At 35.2% G+C, this 22,204-nt stretch overlaps 1 protein-coding gene across 7 annotated transcripts in view; it reads right to left on the bottom strand.

Moving 5' to 3' along the window:
- Nin (blastoderm-specific gene 25D) overlaps positions 1-22,204 on the bottom strand; it is a 511,736-nt gene that overhangs the window by 320,297 nt on the left and 169,235 nt on the right. The window contains exon 1 of one of the 7 annotated variants that reach the window (XM_090406748.1): positions 1,996-2,119. The exons of the other annotated variants lie outside the window; for them this stretch is intronic. Coding sequence (XP_090262874.1) covers positions 1,996-2,023 — 28 coding nt within the window. The 5' untranslated portion in view covers positions 2,024-2,119. Of the gene's footprint in view, positions 1-1,995; positions 2,120-22,204 lie in introns of those variants that run through there. 7 annotated transcript variants of the gene reach the window in all.

Here is a 22,204-nt window from a genome sequence, read left to right as displayed (position 1 = left end):
TGGACAACTTTTACGGCCTAAACAATGAATCATGGGAAGTTATAAAACACTACGGATTACGCCACTGAAACGTTGAAGTGTGTAGCTGCTGTGTTAGTGACTGACGTCATTGTGTGAGAACTCCATCGCATTGTTATGCAATCGAACCATGACAAGTTCAATCAGTTTGATGGACAACAATGGGGTAGGTGCATTACAAGATCGTGAAGCATCTGTCTGTCAAATATGTTCCTCCCTTCGGATCTATCAAAGCCATCTTATATTCAAGAATTCGTATAAAGCCCAGAAACAATCTTACAACTGGGCATGGGATGCGAAGTTATATGATTCACTCGTATCATTTGATATTCACCAGATAATAAATATATTTAGAATTTTAATATATTAATATTATATATCAAAAAAGGAGTGGGACATCTAGGATTTTTCTTCGGTATGCTGCGCCTAACAATGATTTTCGATTTTTCTAGGGGAGGGAGAAGAATGGAGCAATAAACTTTGTTTTTGGAATCACGGGTATTGCCTATAATATTCTAATATTATAGTTTTAGAGTTTTTGAAAATTTAAATTATGTCTCTCATCCACTTCGATCTCTCCATGTCACTATTACGCATATACGTTTCTTAGTTCGGAAATCTTGGATGCGCTGCTGTACTAAAATAGCGTCCTGAATAACACTTATCTTCTACACATGAATAAGCCAGGGCAAAACAGGGATAATTACAGTTTCTCACGACAGTAACAAAGCAATTATGTCTTTTAAATAGTGCCCAAATTCCTTTTATTTCATAATATCTTTTCATTTCGTAATCGAATGGCATTATATTCAACGAAATGTTTGTGAAAAAAAAAAAAAATTTCTTTCGAGTTCTTTTCAAATGAAATTATTATTACGTGACACATTCAGGGAGTCCAAGGTCTCATCACGGAAGGGCACTCTACTTCGCTAAATACACCTCACCATCTCCACTAAGTCTCACACAAAAATGGCAGATTGTTATACAATTTTGTCAAACAGGTAAAGAGAGGAATTATGAAATTATACATAAAATCTTTCTCTCTCTTTCTGACACACACACACATGGAGGTTAAATATGTTGCAGTGCATTAAGTTAAAACTGTAGAAATTGGTTGTTGCCTTCCGGATTAAAAAAAATAAATAAAATAAGGGGGGGGGGAGAGGAATAGATTGAAACGTCCACGATGTATATAGAAACTTGAGAAGAAAATGGATGAACTGTGTTAAATTTTCTGCTCTTTGAAATATAAGACAAAGTTTTGCGCTTTGTTTTCCTAATTGAAGGTAGGGGTAGACATGCAGAGTCCATACACTTGAAAACTTAGTAAAAACGCAAGAAATATTCCCTCAAACGATCCACAAATCATGTGCGTGTGTGTGCACATTTCTTTCCTATTAAGTAGTATTGCTCCTTGATAATGTAAAACAAACGTCAACTTCTTGCCTTAAACAAAACAAAAAACAGAATTCTGCCTGCTCAAGTAAACAGTGCGCTTAAATGCGCGCGCAGTTTGACATTGGCGCCAAGGACCAACGAATAGAATTTCTACAAAGAATTTGACTGAAGACACGCTTATTTACAAACCATTTTTAGTAATAAAAGAATGTCCTTAAAAAAAAAAAAAAGCAGCGTTGAGTTGAACACGGGGTAATATAAGAAAGGGGGGGGGGTGGAAACTGAAGAATGCGGAGATCCAGAATGATTTAGTTATTGAAGTTTACTGTATCATAAGAAGCAAGTTAGTACAGAGTTCATTTCTAGCAAAACGTTGAGAACAGACGTGTGATCAATTTTGGTTTCATATTCTATTTAATATTGCATTTTAACACAAACAGTTTCTTTATAATTTAAAGAAAAAATGAACAGTAGTACTCCGTGAAGATTAATAATTCGTTTCACGCGAATACAAATTTCATTTGCTAGGAGCACTCTAAATATCCTTATCTCTTTTTTAACAGCTGTTTCAACACTTACCTAAAACTGCTGAGAGAGGTGTTGCCATAGCTTCACGACGTGAAGTTTACAGGACGTTCCTGTCTATATCTGTACTGTACACAGTTCGTAGATCCTACTAGTGTATTGGAACACACAACATACGCACACTAATGCAACCCACAACTTTTCTGAGTCGACCAACGCGTCAACGGGCGGCGACGCACACAGAACACAAAAGCAGGTTTTAGGTTGCGCGGTTCAGGGGTGGAGCGATAGCTATTTCGTACCGGGATTCTCCAGGCAACAGAATGGCCTTATACAAAGGGGTGGTATTGAAAAGAATTTGTGAGGTCATTCGAATGTGCACAGTAAGACAGACATTATAAATCGGAGCAGACGAAGAGTGACAGTGAAGTCGCAACTTTCCCGAACAATCTATCAAACTGGTAGATGAAGAATAATAAAAGACATATGAGAAATAACTTATTTCGTTTATTGTTTTAAGGACCGCATTCGAACTGTATCTATCAATTCGACTGTGACTAAATGATAAAGAAACGACATCTCTTGTTTATGCATAAGTAAAATGAGCATCACAGTTTTTATCTTTCGATATTAAGAGAAATCAAAATAAATGAATACTGTAGGGAAAAAAGGAAATAAGAGAATAGTGGTTTAAGGATACTGTAATGAATTTCTTAAGAAAATTGTAATAGATCTTGCAACCTGACACTACCTATCGGAAGGTTGAAGCTATCGGTATCACGTTTTCTTAATATTTCATCAATGTAATTTATTCCTTTAGTCACATCACAAAAGAAAGTACACGTGTAAAATATAAATGATATATAAAATAAAATTTTTATAGTAAACCATCTTTCATGGGTGGGAGTCATATTTAAAACGCACAAGCACTATATCAAGAATAGAATTTCTAACAAAACTAGGAATGCAAATAGACCAAATCATGTTAAATACTCGAGACCGTCTAGCTTCAGTCTAGTAATAAAATAGTTATATAGGTTAAACCACGCAAAGAAGCTTCGACGGTGTCACGATTCAAGTACTAAGAACATCCAATCAACTGTTAACACAACTAGGTTTCCAAATGTATGATGCAATCTTTCCGTATCGTGTAACTGAAAAGCTAAGAGTAAATTCAGCATTACGAGGTAAAAAAGATAAATGCATCAGCTATGTACACAGCTGCTACGACAGCTAGTGACGCTAGCAAATAATGTGTTTGATGCCATTACAAGACAGAAGGATTTTTTGCGCATGCCCTGAATGCGACTTACTTAAATCTGTTTATGAATAGTGTTATTATAAACTCATTATTATATAGAACATTATACCAAGTGTGTAAAAGGAGGATAAAATCTAAACGACTAAAACAATCGCATCACAAAATTCAGATCTATCATGGTATCTCTGCCAAACCTCCTACAGAAACTGAGAAGTGAATTAACCACAAAATTGATTAGACAAGTCGGGGAGTGGGATGCGAACAGACATTTATGACTATAATTCAAGTAAACGCCACATATGACATCAAACGAATAGTTATGACAAATACCTTGAAAGAAAGGGCTATCTCGTGTTAAAGCTTGAACGCACACTGTGTGTGAAGGCAGAAGTGTGCGTGGAAGAGATGTTTAGTGAGGGGAGAAGCAAAGGGACGAAAATATCATCTTTTCGTCTTCCTCCACTGCTTAAAGAAAGCATTCGTAACGAAATATCTCTCAAGTGTTTCAAGTTTTTACATTTACGAACGAACTTGAGTGACCTATTTTAAAGATAACGTCAGAATGATCTATTTATTGTGTCAAGAATTATGAACATGTATACGAAATGAACTGTACTAAACGATGGTCAACCTGATTGGCTAAGTGAAGAGCGTCTCCACTCTCCAACCAACAAGGTATGGGCTAGAATTTCGCTGTTATTAGATGTTTGTAAAATATTTTAAATAGCAGACAATTTTCGTTGTCTGGTGTGAGACCTATCGGAGGCCTGAAGATGTTTGACAAATTTCCATGTTTGGTCTGTAGAACAAGTTTTCAGATTATCAAACTTTTAGTCTATCCACAGTACGATAATTTTACAACTCTTCGGGGGGGGGGGTGTCACAAAAAAGCCTAATATAAAAACTTCATGGAATGTGTTCCACAAAAGGAACACATTCAACATCCAAACACTTCTCATCTGTCAACGTGTCATCTGTCAAATTGTTAGACAATTTTCTTGTCTAACAAGAAATTATTCTTCACACTGGTCTTAAATTCATATTTTATACCAACGTAAGGAAACTAAAGTTTGCAGTTTTTTTGAAGTATCTTCAGAATGACTTACTTTTTGAATAATGAGAGCAGATTAATTAACCACAGCGTGCCTTTAGTATCCTATGACGTAAGGTAATACAACGCTTCTTATGACGGTTGTGTGTTGCCTTACGTTCCAGACCGTTTCCTGAATATCGGTTTAGAACTTTAGAGTCCTATTAATAGTGCGCTAAGCCAGCGGAGATACTGCGAATTATTTCTATGGCAGAAGTCATTTTAAGACAGCTGTAGCAAACTCTCTTCAAATTTGTTAGCCTAATGGATACTTAATGAACAATGTAGTATTTTGGTCATATCAATGTTGTGTTTAATGATAGCGAATAAATTAAAGATTGTCGTCGTTGTTCACGATAAAAATGAAGCAACTAATACTCTGATATCTATACGATACCAGCTAACTCATCTTCAGGTGAAAAAACCCTATGAAGGTTCTTTTGCATTGTAGACGACATTCGAACCCAGGTCTTTTGCAACTAAAAGGCATCATCCATATCGACTGAACTATTGAGGCTCCCGACATGGAATACTAAAACAGCATACGCCGTGAATCCTGTTCCTGATTATTATTTTTAAACTGTTTCTGCTAATGCGAACAGAACCTTCTGATTAACTAGTGTATATTTTTAGTCCTTCCTAACAATTAAAAATATTTATTGACGTGTGAGGGCTACACCATTCAATATCGGTTGTCTACATAGATCCCAGAAATACTGTATATCAGTTCCGGAAGCTCATTTCCATCAGAACTTAAAGTATAAGTTCATAAATTTTTCGATATTTGGGGATGGCTACAAAAACTTATTTTTAATAGGATACAATTGCAATATTACAGAATTCAAGCTCTTGGAAACGTAACACATCCTCTTATTTCTTTCCCACAATGTCCTTCTAGTAGGGATCATTTATTATTGCCCATTTCACCTCAACTCATCGTAGATACCTTTTCCACACAGTTAGGACAATCACAAACATCCATGCTTTTAGAATTGAAAATTATCTATAAAAATACGTATGAATATCATTCTCAGATCATTTTCTTTTTTTTTTCCCTAGATAGGGAGTTACGAGATAATCGGAATATTTTAGAATTAATAATGAGATAGCTAAGGCCATGAAACGAATGCGCTGTGCATGTCAACTGACTGCGTGTGTTTCACTGGTTCTTGTTCGGGAAAAAAAGAGAAAATTCTTCTGTCGGTTGAGACCGATTATCATAGCTTATGCTGAAAAGGCCTAGATAATGCTCCTCGCGTCCTTGACAGTAAGGGGAACAAAATGTGAGATTCGGAGTAGTCAGATAACTGGTACAATTAAGTTTCTATCTAACTGCGAAAGGGGATGATAGTCCCGAAGTTGACTGACAATCTGAAGTTTATCTATGAATTATTTCTAGAAAAAAACACTAGTAGAGCTACAATTCAGCTTCATATACAACTGCAAACTGAATTAATAATTCTTTCAGTTGCAGTACAGCGTTGTTATCCGTTAAACCACCATGCCTCGAATTTCGTCTGGGTTTTCTTTCTCCTGTCAAACAGCAAAGCTATTTAAGCATGTATATATCCTATGGCAATTTAGTAACAGTCTGACTACTTGGTTACTTAGAAGAAATTTCTCTACTTGCGTCTCTTAAAACGTGTAAATAAATGATTATATGCGAACAAGGCAAAAACATTTGTGTTTCCAAAGAATAAGTGTATCCATTCAAAATATCCATGTCTTACTTAAATTTAGGGGATATTAAATCCCACATTACCGGGCAACTCGTTGCAAAGGTGGAGGAGTTGCCCGGTAATGTACTATGTACTAGGATCACTTGCATTGGCTAACGCTAGTATCGCCGATACTTTATAGTTTACTATATTCGGCAAGAAACTCTCTGATTCCAATCTTTGAGTTTCTTATTCGGTTTTAAAACTATGTGGGATTTAATATCCCCTAAATTTAAGTAATGTTTTCATTGCCGAAATGAAGCTTATTAGCTCTTTATACTTAAGTATCCATGTCTTATTTACAAATAATTTTTCTAATGAGTCATATTTATAACATTTTTCTCCATGCCTTTTAGGAAAAGCGCTCTTTCTCGAAAATCATAAATCTTTCATTATCTCTATGCAGAACAGCGTAATGGCAAGTATTCTACTGCGTCTCATTAAACTAGTGTCAATTCCTGCAATATCAAGATTTCTCGAAAATTGCTGCTTTGGTAATGGCGACGTACATTAGTGATCCGTGTGTGTAGTAAACTGCTAAGTCTATAACTGTGTATGATAAAAGTGATTGCATCTGAGGAAGCTTATGACAATTACACCGCGAAAAGATAGAACATTTGAGAACTATACAGTATTCATTATAGAAAAGAAAGAAAATAACAAAACAGGTTTTCTCGCGATATAAGTAGATAGTCTAGACAGTAATTATAACGAAATCTGTCCTTTCAGAATTAAATACAACTACCGGGACAGAAATGAAGGTCACTCAGATGCCATTAAAAAGTTGACGAGAAACCGGTGAAAAGACTTTTCCAGAACATTGCTCTGGAAAAGTCTTTTCACATGCATAAAATTAATCAATGATTTTTAGCCTATTTTCTGAGGGAATTAGGCTCATCAGATCGCCATGTTGCATTATTGACTACAACATTTTGTATTCGTGAAATGATCTTGATGACTATTGTTCCACAGAAGCTACTTCAATTCTCACTGTATAAACCTCTCTCAAGGAATACTCAACATGGCGGCAGGAGAGCATGTGAGGTGCGAAAAAAAGCAGTATTGAAAGAAATTTCATAAGTGCGCCCACTAATAAACGGAGTGTTCATACAGTGCAGTCAAAATATTATGAGCACAGCTTTTCACCACGCCCGGTGACACTCGTATCACGGTGAAAGCTACTGTGCATGGTATTGGAGGTGTATGACGTACTATTTATTCGAAGATAAGGATCAACATGAGTTAAGGGCATGAATCTGACTGTCTTCACAAGAAGCACCTCATTCATGTTCAATGGCCGATTGAAAGAACTAACTAGGGTTTTCGTATTTTGACCAAACTTGTATCAACACGCCGTTTAACGAAGTGAGCACTTATGAAGCTTACTTTCCTTCACCTCACATGTTCGCCCAGCCGCCATATTACAGGCTGTTCTCGGAGCTCTGTACTGTAGTTAAGGTGTTTCAAGAGTGGAAGGACATGGGCAGAAGCAATCGTCGAACATGCACACCTCAGTGATGCTTGTGGCGAACAAATTTTACATCCTTGTGCGAGTCCATAGACGAAAAACTGAGAAATAGCTGACCATCCATGAAATTTAATCCGGAGGGGGGGGGGGGAGGATTGGTACTGTTTTTGTTCTGAAATACAATCTACGTTACCACCTCCGTATGAGTCTTCAAAATGGGCGCTTAGTCAAGGTACCCATGGTTATGCTTAATCATCGACGACAATGTATGCAGTTTGCATCTGAAAGATGTCATTGGACCAATGAAGACTGGAAATAAAAAGTTAAGTTGCCTTTTTGTTTGAATCCCGTTTCCAGCTAGGTGGAGGAACAGGCGAAAACCTGGAGAGAGAGGAATCACCTGGATGTCATACTTCATCAAAAATAGGAGGCAACAACGTTATGGTATAGGGGAATGTTTTCCTGGGAATTTCTTGGAGTCCTGATATCCGTAGATAGTGAATGCTACAAAACAATTGTGGCGGATGAGGGACATCTCCTCCATGATAACTGTTTTCCCCAGATGGCACGAATATGTTCCAGAAAGAACATACTCGTGCCATTTATCTGGAACATACACTATGTCGTATCATTGTGGTATCGTTCTAACGCTGATAAGAATCCCAGAACATCTCTTGAATTAAGTGGATCGAGGGACCTGGCGTTTGAATCCTCCGCTCCTTAAGATCAGCAGATCTCCAGAAAACAGTCCAAGCGACGTGGCACAACCTTCTTGCAATGTTCGAATGTCTTATAGAGTCCATATAATATCGCATCGAGCTGTCCTGGAAGCAAAGACTGATATATACGAAATATTACGGCGGTTTTAATAATAATTTGACTGAACTCGTGCATATCTTTGTACAAATAAGCAGATGGAACTAAACACTTCTTCATTCATGAAATGTGAATTCTGTTGTTGAGATACTATAATGGAAACTACGAATACTCCAATACGTTAAAACTGAGGATTTTTTTTTTTTGACACATAAGATCGCAACCATTATAACTGTTTATGACAGACCAATCTGAAGATCGACTATAAATGAATGCCAACAAGAAAAGAATGCTTTTCCATTGTCATCATTTATATCTTCAACAAATTATATATTGCAAATTCATTAGTTTTTAAATTTTTCCTTATTATGGCGTGAAAGAAGTTAATTCTTCGGTCTTAACTAATTACACATTCTGTCAGCTGCTACCACTTGCGTAATAAGTTACATTTTTAATGTAAATCATATATATATATACAGGGTGTTCGGGATAAATTTGACATATTTATAATTAATTATATTTTTCCGTAAGTTACATGTATTAACACACACTTCTCTTCATTTAAAAGTTTGGACCCTTCTTCATTCATATACAAGATGTCAGAAAGGATGGATAGCTGGAACCCACCTGAATCATGGAAGAGAATAACTTGTATCATGATGATTCGTGCCCGCCATCAAAATAAGGATATTACGACTGCTGCCCAATGCTCCCTGAATACAGTAAAAACAATCAGGCATGAACTAGAGACTTGCAATGGTGACTACGAGGATGTAGCAAGAAGAAAGATCCCTAGCAGACGATCTGATTGCGTTCGTACAGCAGAATTCCTCGCAAATCTGCAGGAACAGGTGTTGAAGAACCCTGGCATTGAAATTCGGGCTTTGTTCGTGGAGTTGCTAACTGTAGTCAAGCCCTGGATAACAAGGGTAGCCAATGGTAGGCCGTATGTATGGCAGCAGGATTCGGCCCCTTGCCACACCTCTGGGAAAAGTCAAAAATGGTTGTCTGAAAATTTCTACGACTTCACCAGTCCAAATGTTTGGCCTCCAAACTCCCCAGACCTTAACCCCATGGATTATTTTGTATGGGGCGCAGTTGAAAAAGACACCAATCGCACTTCCAGTAATACAAAAGCCCAGTTAATGGATAAAATTAAAACAGTTTTTGCGGCCCTTCCCAGGGAGACTGTAGCATCAGCTTGTTCGAGGTTCCGAAGCAGAATTGAAGCTGTGATCGATGCTAATGGTGGTTATTTTGAGTAAATCTTGTTGATAGTATTGTAATTAACTCTGCCTGTAATGTTTTTTTGTCAATTCATTAAATTTAATAGATACAAAGAAGATTTTCTTTTTCCTTACGAAACTGTCAAATTTATCCCGAACACCCTGTGTGTATATATATATATATATATATATATATATATATATATATATAAAATCACACAGGCGACAGAATGTAGAACCTATACCACATTAGTACTCCGCGTCGGTAGGCTTAAGAGAAAACGATCCACTGTTATTCAAAAAAAATATTATTTTTGAATCCCTTACATGGAATATCTCGGGGATTTGAATTCTCGATGTCGCAATCCTAGTAAAATGGGGACTGAAGGGCAAATGGAATTAAAGAACTGTAGGAGAAGCATGGTCCGTGGGTAAGAAGTTGGACTGTAAATTACGTTTGATAGCTGCTCTTGTGTTATTGTAGGTTGAGCGGAAATTAAGGCAGGGTGATAAATGCCAGTTATGTTGAAAAACACCCATGGAAGTATCTGCAGAAAAGACATAAGCAGAACACAGACCGATCTTTTGCGAGGGGATCAGACAAGTTTGTGAGGGATCGTCGACTGGCAAACTTCCTCTCCTTTGGACAGCATAAGGTGAAACATTTCTCACTGAAATGTGAGAACATTATTCTAAGGTTGGATGGATTTGGGATTTGTAATCAGCATCTAGAAGTGAAAAGAACACCATTTTGTCAAAAGCTAAGATATTAATGCAACGTGTTTTTGCCAGGAAAGGATAAAAATAAATTTCAGCCATAAAAGAGAAATCTGATTTTGTGTGGCAATCCAGATATTATCAAAAGGGAGTGAAATTAGACCCTTTCTGTAAGAAAAAGAGAAATGTTTTGATACAACTAAAAGATGACCGGACTGTTTTTTCACCCCACTGAAGTATAGTACAGATCAGGGTTGAAGGGCATTGGTTACAGAAAATTTTAAAGCTTAGGATATTGAAGAACTGCGTGATTTGTCAAATGAGTAGGAGGTTGGGTTGATTTGTTTGGAGTTATGGATGGCCAAATCTGTGAAAATAGTTTGATGTCAGTGAGAGAAAAGTCATGTGTGTAAAGGAGAAAGACATGTACCATGACATGCACCGAATAGTCAGAGAGAAAGCTGAACACCCAATTACAAATCACAGAATGACAACATTTTCGTTTTTTTTCGAAGACCAACTTTGATTTATAGAGCTATATTTAAATATCATTCGAGTGAAAAACTGTTAGCTGTGAGTCAAGTTAACCTGACGAACAACGATGATAGAATTTAAAGCTTTTAAAGACGTTCGTTCGTTTGCATTTCGTGTTTTTTCTTACTCGTACTCCAGAGCAACTAAGAGAGAACGCGAAGGAAGAAACGTCTTTGAAAGCTTTATGTATTCCATTTATGAATTACACTTTTCGATCTTACGCTTAGTCTTAGAATAACAGATATTTGGCATTAACCGTTCAATGCATTAGCAAAACAAGCAACTACTGAACTAATTTATTGTCGTAAGTTACCATTTAATTAGAGAAAGACATCTTTTCCATTAGTATTATGTATGTGCATTACTTGAAGACTAACTCACTGGCATAAACCACTCTGAAATATTTGGCATATCTTTAAGGTTAACGGCCTCACCTACGAGAGGACCATGTGCGATGTTTCTATATTTGCGTATCACTCAAGTCCCAAGGAATAGAAATATTTATAGCTCTAGCTGTATAGGAAAAAGTAGTAAGAAAATAAAACAAACAAGGTGGTAAAAAAGACATTTGTTTTTCCTCTCAATCCTGCATTTATTTGGGATAAAATCTATAAATATAAATCAATGGATTACAATAACATACCAGTCATTTTCAGTCCTATATTGGTGGTCTATTCCAACCAGTTATGGAACATGTATGACACTAATAAAAATATCAAATAAGAAAATGATCGAATACAATCACAAAAAAAGTGCATTTCGTAATAGTTCCAGGTATAGTGGCATCATTCACTGTCACAACAGTTTGTCCAAGAGCAGCTTTTAGATGCGTTTCGCAAAATAAGTAAACACCTATTAGAATTCCTATATAGACAGTTAATTCCAGACATTGGCTGGCTTTTAATGAAAAATAATACTTTGGATTCTTACAAAAAACACGCCTAACTATTCTAACTGTTCAACCGGACTATATGAAAGGACAAAGGGCTAACGTCTCGAAATTATATATAGAAGAACTGTAATAAAATTTGGAGCTTACAATTGTCTATATGGTTCTATTTTGGTATCTTTTCTTATGCCAGTCTACAATCATTTCGTTACTTGTTGGCGTATTATGCATTATAGAATTTTGTTTTGCTTATTTTTACTGATAAAATAATCCAACAATCCAATAAAATAAATACTTTCGTAATAATTCTGTAAAAAAAAAATGTAATTTCGATATCAAAGGGAATGCGGGATGGAAGAGTCTTAGAGATGGCGCGAGAGTCAGCGGGGAAAAAACCAAACAACAACAACAACAAAAAAAAAAAAAAATATTTCATGGTGTCACATGTATACTCGATCTTTCTTAAATAGAAGGGTGTATTTTACTATACACTGTTACTCGAAGCGACAAAATATCTATCTCTCAGATGGTACTTTTCCACTACACGCGCTTATCAACATACTGAACGAGAGAGACAAAGATTTAAATATGCAACTAGCTCTACACTGCTGAACTACCTTAGAATTATATACCAAAACTGCGTGATTCACAGAAATTGAGTCATACGTATGGGAAAAAATAAAAACTATATTCCTGTTTAACCATTTGGTTAACATGTTGCTTTCGTAAGGTGCTAATTACACTTTAAGACCCAGTCTGCGATACCCTGTAATTATGCAACATAAATATCCTATCTCCTCCCATGTACACGCTACTAGCGTAAAAGTCGTTCGCGTTTTTTTTTTTTTCGTAGTCATTTAAACCTCTTATTGCTTCTTTTCTTCTTTATACCGAGCACGATTGTTCTAGTATCTATCTCTACCTGATTCTACTATCTTCATTTGAAATGTTCTGTCAGTGATTTTTTTATTGTTTCTTGATATAAATAACATTCCTAGTAAGGTTTCTCTCCATGGCAATTCACAAGTTGTTACTTTTTACATCAAGGACGTACCGTCGTTTTTTTTTTCTTTTGCCTTTAAATCAGTAATTTTCTATTGATACTTTTATTGTACGTGTTGCAAAACAAAGCACTTTATTATTTTATATTAAAGTATTTAAAAGAGAGTCATTTCTATTGTTGTGAGTGTCAGTTTCACGCTTGGCCCACCATAATAGAACTGCAATTCACATGTTAAGGTTATTCACACTCAAAAGTTCGGCGATGCACGCAGTCTGCTTTATATTCCATGCAACTGTGACTTTTTGATAATAATAGTAAGTGCTTACACATATCATCGTTGCAAGTCACTATTATGTTCATTATTTCAAATGTCTTTTAAAATTAAAAAAAAATATATTTATAATTTATATATTTCATTTGGCGATGTCTAAACTTTTACAAACTTATCTTTCAAATGGGAGTTTTTCGGTATAATTAAATAAATATGCCTTAGATAATTTTCATGAATTAAGTTTCAACTTTAATATATCTTCCGGAGTATTTTTCCTTCTAGCAGCAACATTCTTTGAAATGACTAATACGTTATCATAGCACTTTATAAATAATCAAAATGACTGTTGAACTAAAAATGCGGTGTAGGTGCGTTTACATTTACAAACTTTATAAGAAAACATCAAGAAAATAATTTTATTTTCATCTCTTGGGTTTTGGACGCTGCCAGGCAAGAATCGTAATAACTCCTAAGGAAAAAATATACAAATACATATCTCAAAGACCTGGGCTCGATTTCCGTCCGTGACGTGAGGAACCTTTATGTGGTCTCTTTCGACGAAAGGTGAGTTAGCCGGTCTCATAAGGGTGTAGGTTTTTTTTGTTTTTTTTTTTTTTCACCCGGAAACTCTGGCTTTTCGATCCCAAGAACAGGCAAACCGGTCCCGTGAACACACACGGATTACAATCAGGAATGCTTAAGACGGTGCCTCCAGCCATAGGTCTGGAGGGACCGTCTTAAGAGAAGTCTGTTTCTTAACTTCACAGTTTCTTAACTTGTGAAGAAAGCAGAGGAGAACAAAAGGCGTGCCGAACTTGAAACTTAAGATGAAAGACTCATACCGATTCTTTGGATGTTGCCAAACTTCATGCGAGGTCTCAGAGGAGGCCTAATAAAAAGGGACTGAAGCAAGCAGAAGGGGGTCCCGGTTCCAGAATCACTGTCAGAGAGACTTCCCGGATCCACGTTCCTCGAGAGAGGAGTTTCCCGCTTCCAGAAAGGAATTTCTCGGTTCGAGACGTCGCTAGAGAGCGACTACTTCTAGGCCGCAGACAAGGTTTCAAATTGCCGAAAGGAAGAGTTCCAATTGCCGGAGAGAAGTTTCCAGGCCAGGTTAAAGTCAGACATTCACCAGTATGTTGCGTTTTCATTACAATTTGATGAATCAAACGACTTCACTGATATTGCTCAGTTAATGGTATTTATTCGCATGGTATTTCAAGATTATTCGAGTAAAGAAGAACTTTTGAAAATTATACCATTATTAGGAAGGGCTAGGAGAGAAGACATTTTTTCGGCATTTGATGAATTTGTGAAACAACACAAACTTCCACTTTTTAAACTTGTGTCTATTACTACCAATGGTGCTCCTGTAATGATAGGTAATAAATCAGGCTTCATTTCGTTATGTAAAAACAATGACAAATATCCAGATTTTTTAACGTACCACTGTATTGTTCACCAACAAGTACTGTGTGGTAAAAGATTAAACACAAAAGATGTTTTGGATATTACGTTTAAAATTGTAAATTCTGTTCGAGGAAAAGCCCTGCAACGGCTGGTATTTAAATTACAGGCAGATGATGATAGGGAACTTCTGTTGTACAATAATGTTCGCTGGCTTAGCAGAAGTCAATTTTTAGAAAGATTTCTTGTATTAATTAATGATATAAAATTTTTCCTGATGAAAAAGGAGATATTTATCCACAATTGAGTGATAAAAGATGGTTGTTACACTTATCATTTTTAGTAGATTTCTGTACGAAATTAAGCAATTTAAATTTAGAGTTACAAGGTAGAGATAAAAATTTAATTGATATGTTCAAAAGTTCAATAAAAACTTTCCAACAATACTTACTTTTATTAAAGAAAAATATAAATGACCGCGAATTTAGACATCTCCCATATTTATTAAAATTTTTTGAACAAAATCAAGAAATGCTTCGCTATGATTTAAAAGAATTTATTCGTGAAATAAAATTAGTTGAGGAAGAAATAAATTCAAGATTTAAAGATTTTAATAAAACTGAAATGATTGTATCTTTTATCAATAATTTATTTCAAGAAAACTTGAATCACAGAAATTTCAAATAAAATTAGTGGGCTGTTTGATATAAACCAAGCTGAAGTAGAACTTGAGATAATAAACATTCAGAATAGTGTGTGGGATTTCATGTGTATACTTCCAAGTCATTTGGAAGTATACACAAGTCATTTGGAAGTATGCACATGAAAAATTCCCAATATTAATTGATATTGCGCGAAAAATTCTGTCGTGTTTCGGATCGACATACTTGTCAGAATCCGCTTTTTTAAATATGACCGTCATAAAAAATCAATTAAGAAACCAAATTACAAATGATCCTTTTTGGATGACTGTCTGCGATTGGCCACTTCTTCATATCAACTTGACTATGAAAATATTGCAAGGTCCAAACAATGCCAAATTTCACATTAATGTTTTTTTTTTTTTTAATCAACCAGCATTTCCTGTAACTTGTGAGTTTGTAATCAATGTTGGTTGTTTTTTTTTTACTTTGGTTTTCCAAAATAGAGAAATAAATATTTTATTCCAATATATATATATATATATATATATATATATATATTTATTTTTTGTATTAAAATAAATAAAAGTGATAAATAAATTTTTAAATACACAAATAAAGTTTTTAGTTGTTTATTTATGCGTAATCAGATATCAGGTTGGGGGAAGGTGACCTATATAAGATAGTAGATCGCCGAATAACTTTTTATAAAAAAGTAGCTCGCGTAGTAAACAAGGTTGAACACCACTGTCCTAGGAGATGTGTTTTACATTATGGAAAATACTAAGAATAGTGATCAGAACATTTTTCCTCCACCTTTACAAAGAGTTGCCCTAGTGTTGAACTATGTGCTTTAGCTTACGCTAAAATTCGCCGAAACTTATAGTTTGCTATATTCGGCATGAAACTCTTTGTTTCCTATCTTTGAGTTTCTTATTCGGCTTTTAAATAATGTGGAATTTAATATCCCCTTAATTAATAAAAAAAAACTATTTACTTTTGTATATATAACGCAATGCATCGTAATATTTTAAAAAAAGATTCTTTAGTGATTTTTGGACAACGTTGTCCTTTTATCTAAATCTACTTAAAAAAATCTAGGCTCTGCAAATTTTTCACTACGCAGAATTTTGAAAGAGCTATAAATAACTCCTACGGAAAGCTGAATCTCATTCTTATTAGAATGAGTTCTATTTCAGCAACTGCTACATTTCTATAGCTTGCATCACTCTTCAGTATTCTAGAATTTCTTCTATGTATACTTTTTTTATTAACATATTAGTTTCCTTCTTTGTAAGTCAGTAAGAAATCGATGAACAGCACGTTTACAGAGTGGCAGTTTTCCGTGCAACCAATGAATGTTATCACAAGCTCTAATGCATGCGGCTAACTCGAAGTAGCTTCAATGACTGAGAAAACGGTATTCAATATTTCAACTATGAGCATCTACGTCGACATTTGTGAACATATCAATGTAGATACTCACGAGTGGATATGAGCATAAATATCGTCATCCTTCATCAATGCAAGTATCTGTTCAACCAAGATGACTATAGCGCCTGTGTAATGATATAAAAGTGTTAATGCATTGCTAAGGCTCTTTGTCTTCACTTTAAGTGTTCACAACGTTTAAAGCAATATGCAAATTTTATTTAAATTACAAACCAACATTTAGACGGTCACACTAGCGTCATCTGGCATATAGACAAAAATTAACAAGGTTAGAGAAGCATTTGTTAACCATTCCGCAATTTGTTAGCGTATTAGCATCTTCAGGATTAATGCACTGAACAACGTCGGCTAAAATTTAAAGAACACGTTTATCACCATTGCCATAGTTTAGAAGATTCCATACAATCGTGTGAAATTGTCGCTTATGAGATTACAGGACATTTTCGATTTATCAACACAAACAATTCGATTATCGAGAAAATAAAAATAAAAAAAATCTCCAAAGATAAGCGATTTCGCTGTTTCATTAAAGCAAAACGAGAAACCTATAAGGGTTATCCGTTTTTAAAACCCATATACTATTTGCATTAAAACAATAAAAATAAGGAGAAATAATGGTGGCTGAGTTTCGGAGATATCAGTTTTGTTTTGTTTTTAATGTCTTAAGGAGGTCGTCAACTCAAGTTTGAGAAACACCCATAAAATATTCAATGAAGCAAAGAATATATAAATATCCCCAAGGGCATTCTGTTGTTTAAATGCCGATTCCTGTCCAGATCAGTACTTCTCATTCGTGCGACCTACTGCAGTGACACGATTCCTTATATCATGACTCACTCTTAGATAATCTAAGCTTAAACCCTTATACTGCCCTGCGACGACCTATCTATAATGTTGATCAACCGGCTGAAGATCCATGTTCTGGGAGAATAAATAAACCTAAACAGTAATTATTCATAATTAACTGTTCCACATAATTTCAAGAACATCTAGTGAAAACTGTTGCCCGAAAGTAATGAATTTATATAAGGAGAATTTATCTATGTCGATGTATCAGCAATCATACTAACCAGTGCATTATTTATTTATATATATATATATATGAATACACATAAAATTCACTTATCAATGATAACTATTAAAGACAACGGGGAAGTGAAAGTTTGTTACAAATAGGATAAATATGAAATGCAACTATTTTCAACGGTTCAGATTGTCCAACACAGAAACTCTTTGCGAAGCAATTCAGATAAGCTCTCAGATATATATATATATATACACACACACACACTCAGATATACGATGTATATCTAAGTGAAAATACTGGTTTGTATAGACTGGATACAGTTTCCCTATAAAGACAATCTGTTTTGGAACTCTTAAATAACCCGTGACAAGAAAGCATGGTAAAATTACAATATTCTAAGCAAATTTCTCACACAAGAAGAAAGCATCTAAACGAAATAGTGTATTTTAATAATGCCTTAAAGCGCATTAGAAAATATGGCCCAATTCCATGTAAATGTAATGCATATATCCATTAGCTCACAGCTACCGAACATCAACAAATGAACTTAACTACCGTTTTGGAGATAATTTATGCCGTAAGGCAAGACGCAGGTTCTTCATTATGACCTGGAGGCCACACGTCATGCTATGACAAGGAAAATGCCACAAGACATGTACCGCTATTATTTAAACATTACCCCAGATAAACTGAACGTTCGGTTCTGCTGTCTCATGGATGACTCACCTCGATTTATAAAAGGGCATTTGGGATTTTTTTTTTTTTTTTTACAAAGGGTCACTGGCTGCTACTTTGATGAAGGAAGTGAAAAATATTATGAAGGTCATCTACACTACCTGGATATCCTGGTTTCTGCTGTATTCCATGTTTTGTCTACTAGTAGTTGTGTTCACAAATGTAGTATTTGTTGTGGTAAGTCATACGGAGCTAGATGGCAACTGATTTTAATCAAACTTTGCAAAAAAAAAAAAAAAAAATACTAGAAAGTCAAAATTATTGGAGTACATCAATCGAGAGCTCTTAAAGTGTCTGTAGAATTATTTTTAGGTGGCAGATGATTGCAATCATTTGGTGTGAGATCACGGCCTTACTGCTTACCTGAGAACTTGAAAAATATTCACGTTTGGTCTCTAGAACTGAGTTGGGTTGATTAGAATTATAGTAGAAGTTAACGTATTATGTGTCTTAATTTCAGGTGTTCTCTAGCCAGTTTGTCTGCTTTGCTAATCTAGAGCAGGGTTGGTTCCCAGATTATCAAACCATTGGTCCAGACACACACACACAGAGTGCTAACGCACTTTAGATTTACAAGCATTCCATAGCGCGATTAATAAACAAACAAACAAACAAACAAAAACGGGAAACTCAAGCTTTTTCTCTTGAAGCTGATGCGTTATTAAAACAAGCAAGTACAATGATCTGCAAAAATCGCGTGAAACAAACTTTATTTTCCAGTAAATAATAATACACAAGAGGATGGCGGTACAAACTCACTGCCATTTAAAGTTTTCTTTGCTTATTTAAATAATAAAAATTAAAAAAAAAAAGCTTTATAAATTCAAGGAGCTATACAATATCCTCGAGACTACGTTTATACGGATATCTATACCTAAGGAAAGATTTTAAGGAGAAACTTCGAAGTCAGGAGGATACAGCTGTTTTCGAACTGTAGCAAAGGAATGTACGTGTATTCAGCATGTACTTCAATATGTCATTTCTGTATGATTATCTATTTATTATACTTCGAGCAAAAAAAAAAAAAAAAAAAGAGAATTACATCTATGAATTTGATGTATTTGTTTTCTGTCTTAAGTGTCCCACCCCTCCTCCCTCTCTCTCTCTCTCTCTCTCTCTCTCTCTCTCTCTCTCTCTCTCTCTCTCTCTCTCTCCAGAAGAAAGAGTGGTTTAAGGATGAAGAGAAGTTATTTGCTTCAGCAGACAAAAGTTATATTTCTGTCTGCTGAAAATAGCATAAAATATAAAATGCAAGATGAAATTTTCTAAAACAATATAATAAGGTAAAAAGAACTAAAAAAAACTGGATTCTTTCATTGATTTTCGGGAATTTTGTTAATAGACAAAGATATAATTATTCTCCTGTATAAAAACAATAGTGAGGCCCGATTTAGTCAGTAAAGATTTTAAATTGTGGAATCCTTATCTAAGAAAAGATTCGATATGCTGGTAAAATGTCGAGAAGTTACCAAACAGATATCTGACATGAATTTAAGTGCTTATAAACAAAGATAGAATAACCTCGTACAGCAACATGCTTCTTATTCATCTTTTCTCTCTCTCTCTCTCTCTCTTAAAACAAGATGAATAAGAAGCAACTCGACTAAAATTTATAAAGCTAAGAGAATGGAATAACTCAAATTATAAAATTTATGATAAAATATTTTTATCATAATTTTCCTCAAATCGCTTGACAGGGACATAAATTTAAAGTTAATGAGGGGGTAACCGTGGGATAGAGTTAAGAATGCATTCTTTTAATCCAACAGTCGTTATAAAACTGGAATTAACGAACTTGGAAAGTACTGTAAGAGGAGACACTTTTAAAAAAATTCAAGGATTATAGACAAATATTGATTAGTATTAATTTGGGGTGCTTAGGTGCAATACATTTCTTGTAAGCGGTTGTTTTCTTGTATAACTAATAATGGTTGTACGAGACCATCAAAGATCATTTTGCTCTTAACAGATCTCTTTTTATGTTCAGATATCGATGCCGCTATAAGCTTAGTTTCCTTGCACAGATTTAATACTCATAATAATTTGTTTTGGGAAGAGGCCTGCCAATGCCAATAATCTACTCATTGGAATAAGAAGAGTATCATGCAATAAATGTCTAGAAAACTGTTCTGAAAACGGGATGTAATTTAAACATAATTTTTAAAACCAGCTCCACATATGAGAAGCGGTGCTATGTTGCTGTATAAGGGTGGTTTGAAAAGTTCTCGGCCTAATAATATAAAAAAGGAAGTTATAATTTCAAAATTATTTTTATTTTTCAACATAATCTCCCTTAAGACTAATACATTTATTCCAGCGATGCTCCAGAGGCATTATACCGTCCCCGTAGTGGTTCTCAGTATGATCTGCAAAATACTCCTCTACAGCTACAATCACCTCTTCATTCGAAGAAAAATGCTGATCAGCGAGGAAGAGTTTTAGTTTGGGGAAGAGACAGAAGTCAGAGGGAGCCAAATCTGGGAAAGAGGGTGGATGTTCCAATAATTCATAGTGCAGATCCCTTAATTTTCCCATTGCCAAAACACCTTTGTGGGGTGCATTGTACTGATCAAAGATGATTTTTTCTTCTGTAAACCTGGTCTTTTCTCACGAATTTTTTCGTATAGTCTGGTTAAAAGATCGGAATAGTATTCCCAGGTTATTGTTTTACCCTTTTCAAGATAATTAATAAACATCCCATAACACCGATGCCATGACCTTTCCTGCTGATGGAATCGACTTTCTCTTCTTCGGCGCTGAACAACGGGCTTTTGTCCAATATTTTGACTGCCGTTTGGATTCTGGTGTGTAATGGTGAATCCAAGTCTCATCCATAGTAATAAATCGACGCACAAAATCAGTTTTATTCTTGTTAAAACGCCGCAAGCACTGTTCAGATTTTCATGCGAGTGCATTTTTGATCTAGCGCGGCACCCATCTTGCACAAAGCTTTTTCATTTGAAATGCTATATAGTGCCAGCAATTTCGCCCACTTTGACTCGTCATCCAATACCATATCGTGCACTTGATCAATGATTTCTGGTGTTGTTACACTTTTTGGACGTCCTTCACACGGATCATCTTCAAGGCTGGTAGGACCACGTTTAAACTCGCTAGCCCATTGCTTAATTGTCGAAAACGCAGGAGAAGAGTACCGTAAACTTTTATGAACTTCGAATGAATTTCTTTTGGTGTAAAATATTCTTTTACAAAGAATTTTATAACCGCACGATACTCAATTTCATCCATTTCAAGGGATACAGACAACACTTTTGCTTCAGACGGCTGTAAAAAACAAACTACTTGATAGAATGGCTTGCAATTTCACATCGATGCTTATGACAGATGTACCAACTTAGAAAAAAAAATCTTCCCGATAGTGTTGCCATCTATAGTCGAGGTTGAGAACTTTTCAGACCACGTTCGTATTTCTAACATAGTTGAAGATCACAGTCCTTGGGAGAAAACAGTGTGAGGATGGCTGTTTCAAAGAACAGAAGTGATTAGAATGAAAGTGGAGGATGAGACGTTCGTTCGATAACTTTGAATCTTAAATGCGTACGAATGTTGATCAACAGCTTACAAAATTTAATTTGTTGATGGTTTTTTTAAAGATGTTTCGGACTGCATTATGCAGGAAAGCTGGGATTTTTGACTTGAAAAAATTAGTTTGAGTTGAGTTGTGAATATTGAAGTGCCGAAGAAAAGGGAAGAACTATCTTGTTCGAGACTAAAGTGAAATATAAGCATAGCATTATTTTTGAGTTTAAATTTCAATATAAAAATATAAGTCTTATACTTTCTTAAAGAACGCACATTTAAATGAATAGATTTCGAACTATTTGGTACTGTTCCAAACACACAGTAACGTGGATGAAGTAAGGTTTGCATAATTCAAGAATCCCTCTCTAAGAGGGACCAAACAGTACTTTTTTAAGCCAGTTCTAAACTTATTACATATCTATAGTCTCACTAGTCAACGTCCTTGTAAGTTTTTAGGTGTGTGAT

This window comes from Typopeltis vanoorti, chromosome 17 (assembly GCF_054136105.1).
Source record: "Typopeltis vanoorti isolate ZY-2024b chromosome 17, IOZ_Tvanoo_1.0, whole genome shotgun sequence".
NCBI classification, from domain to species: domain Eukaryota; kingdom Metazoa; phylum Arthropoda; class Arachnida; order Uropygi; family Thelyphonidae; genus Typopeltis; species Typopeltis vanoorti.
The sequence above is the reverse complement of the archived record's forward strand: the minus strand, read 5'-3'. Positions and strand labels throughout refer to the sequence as shown.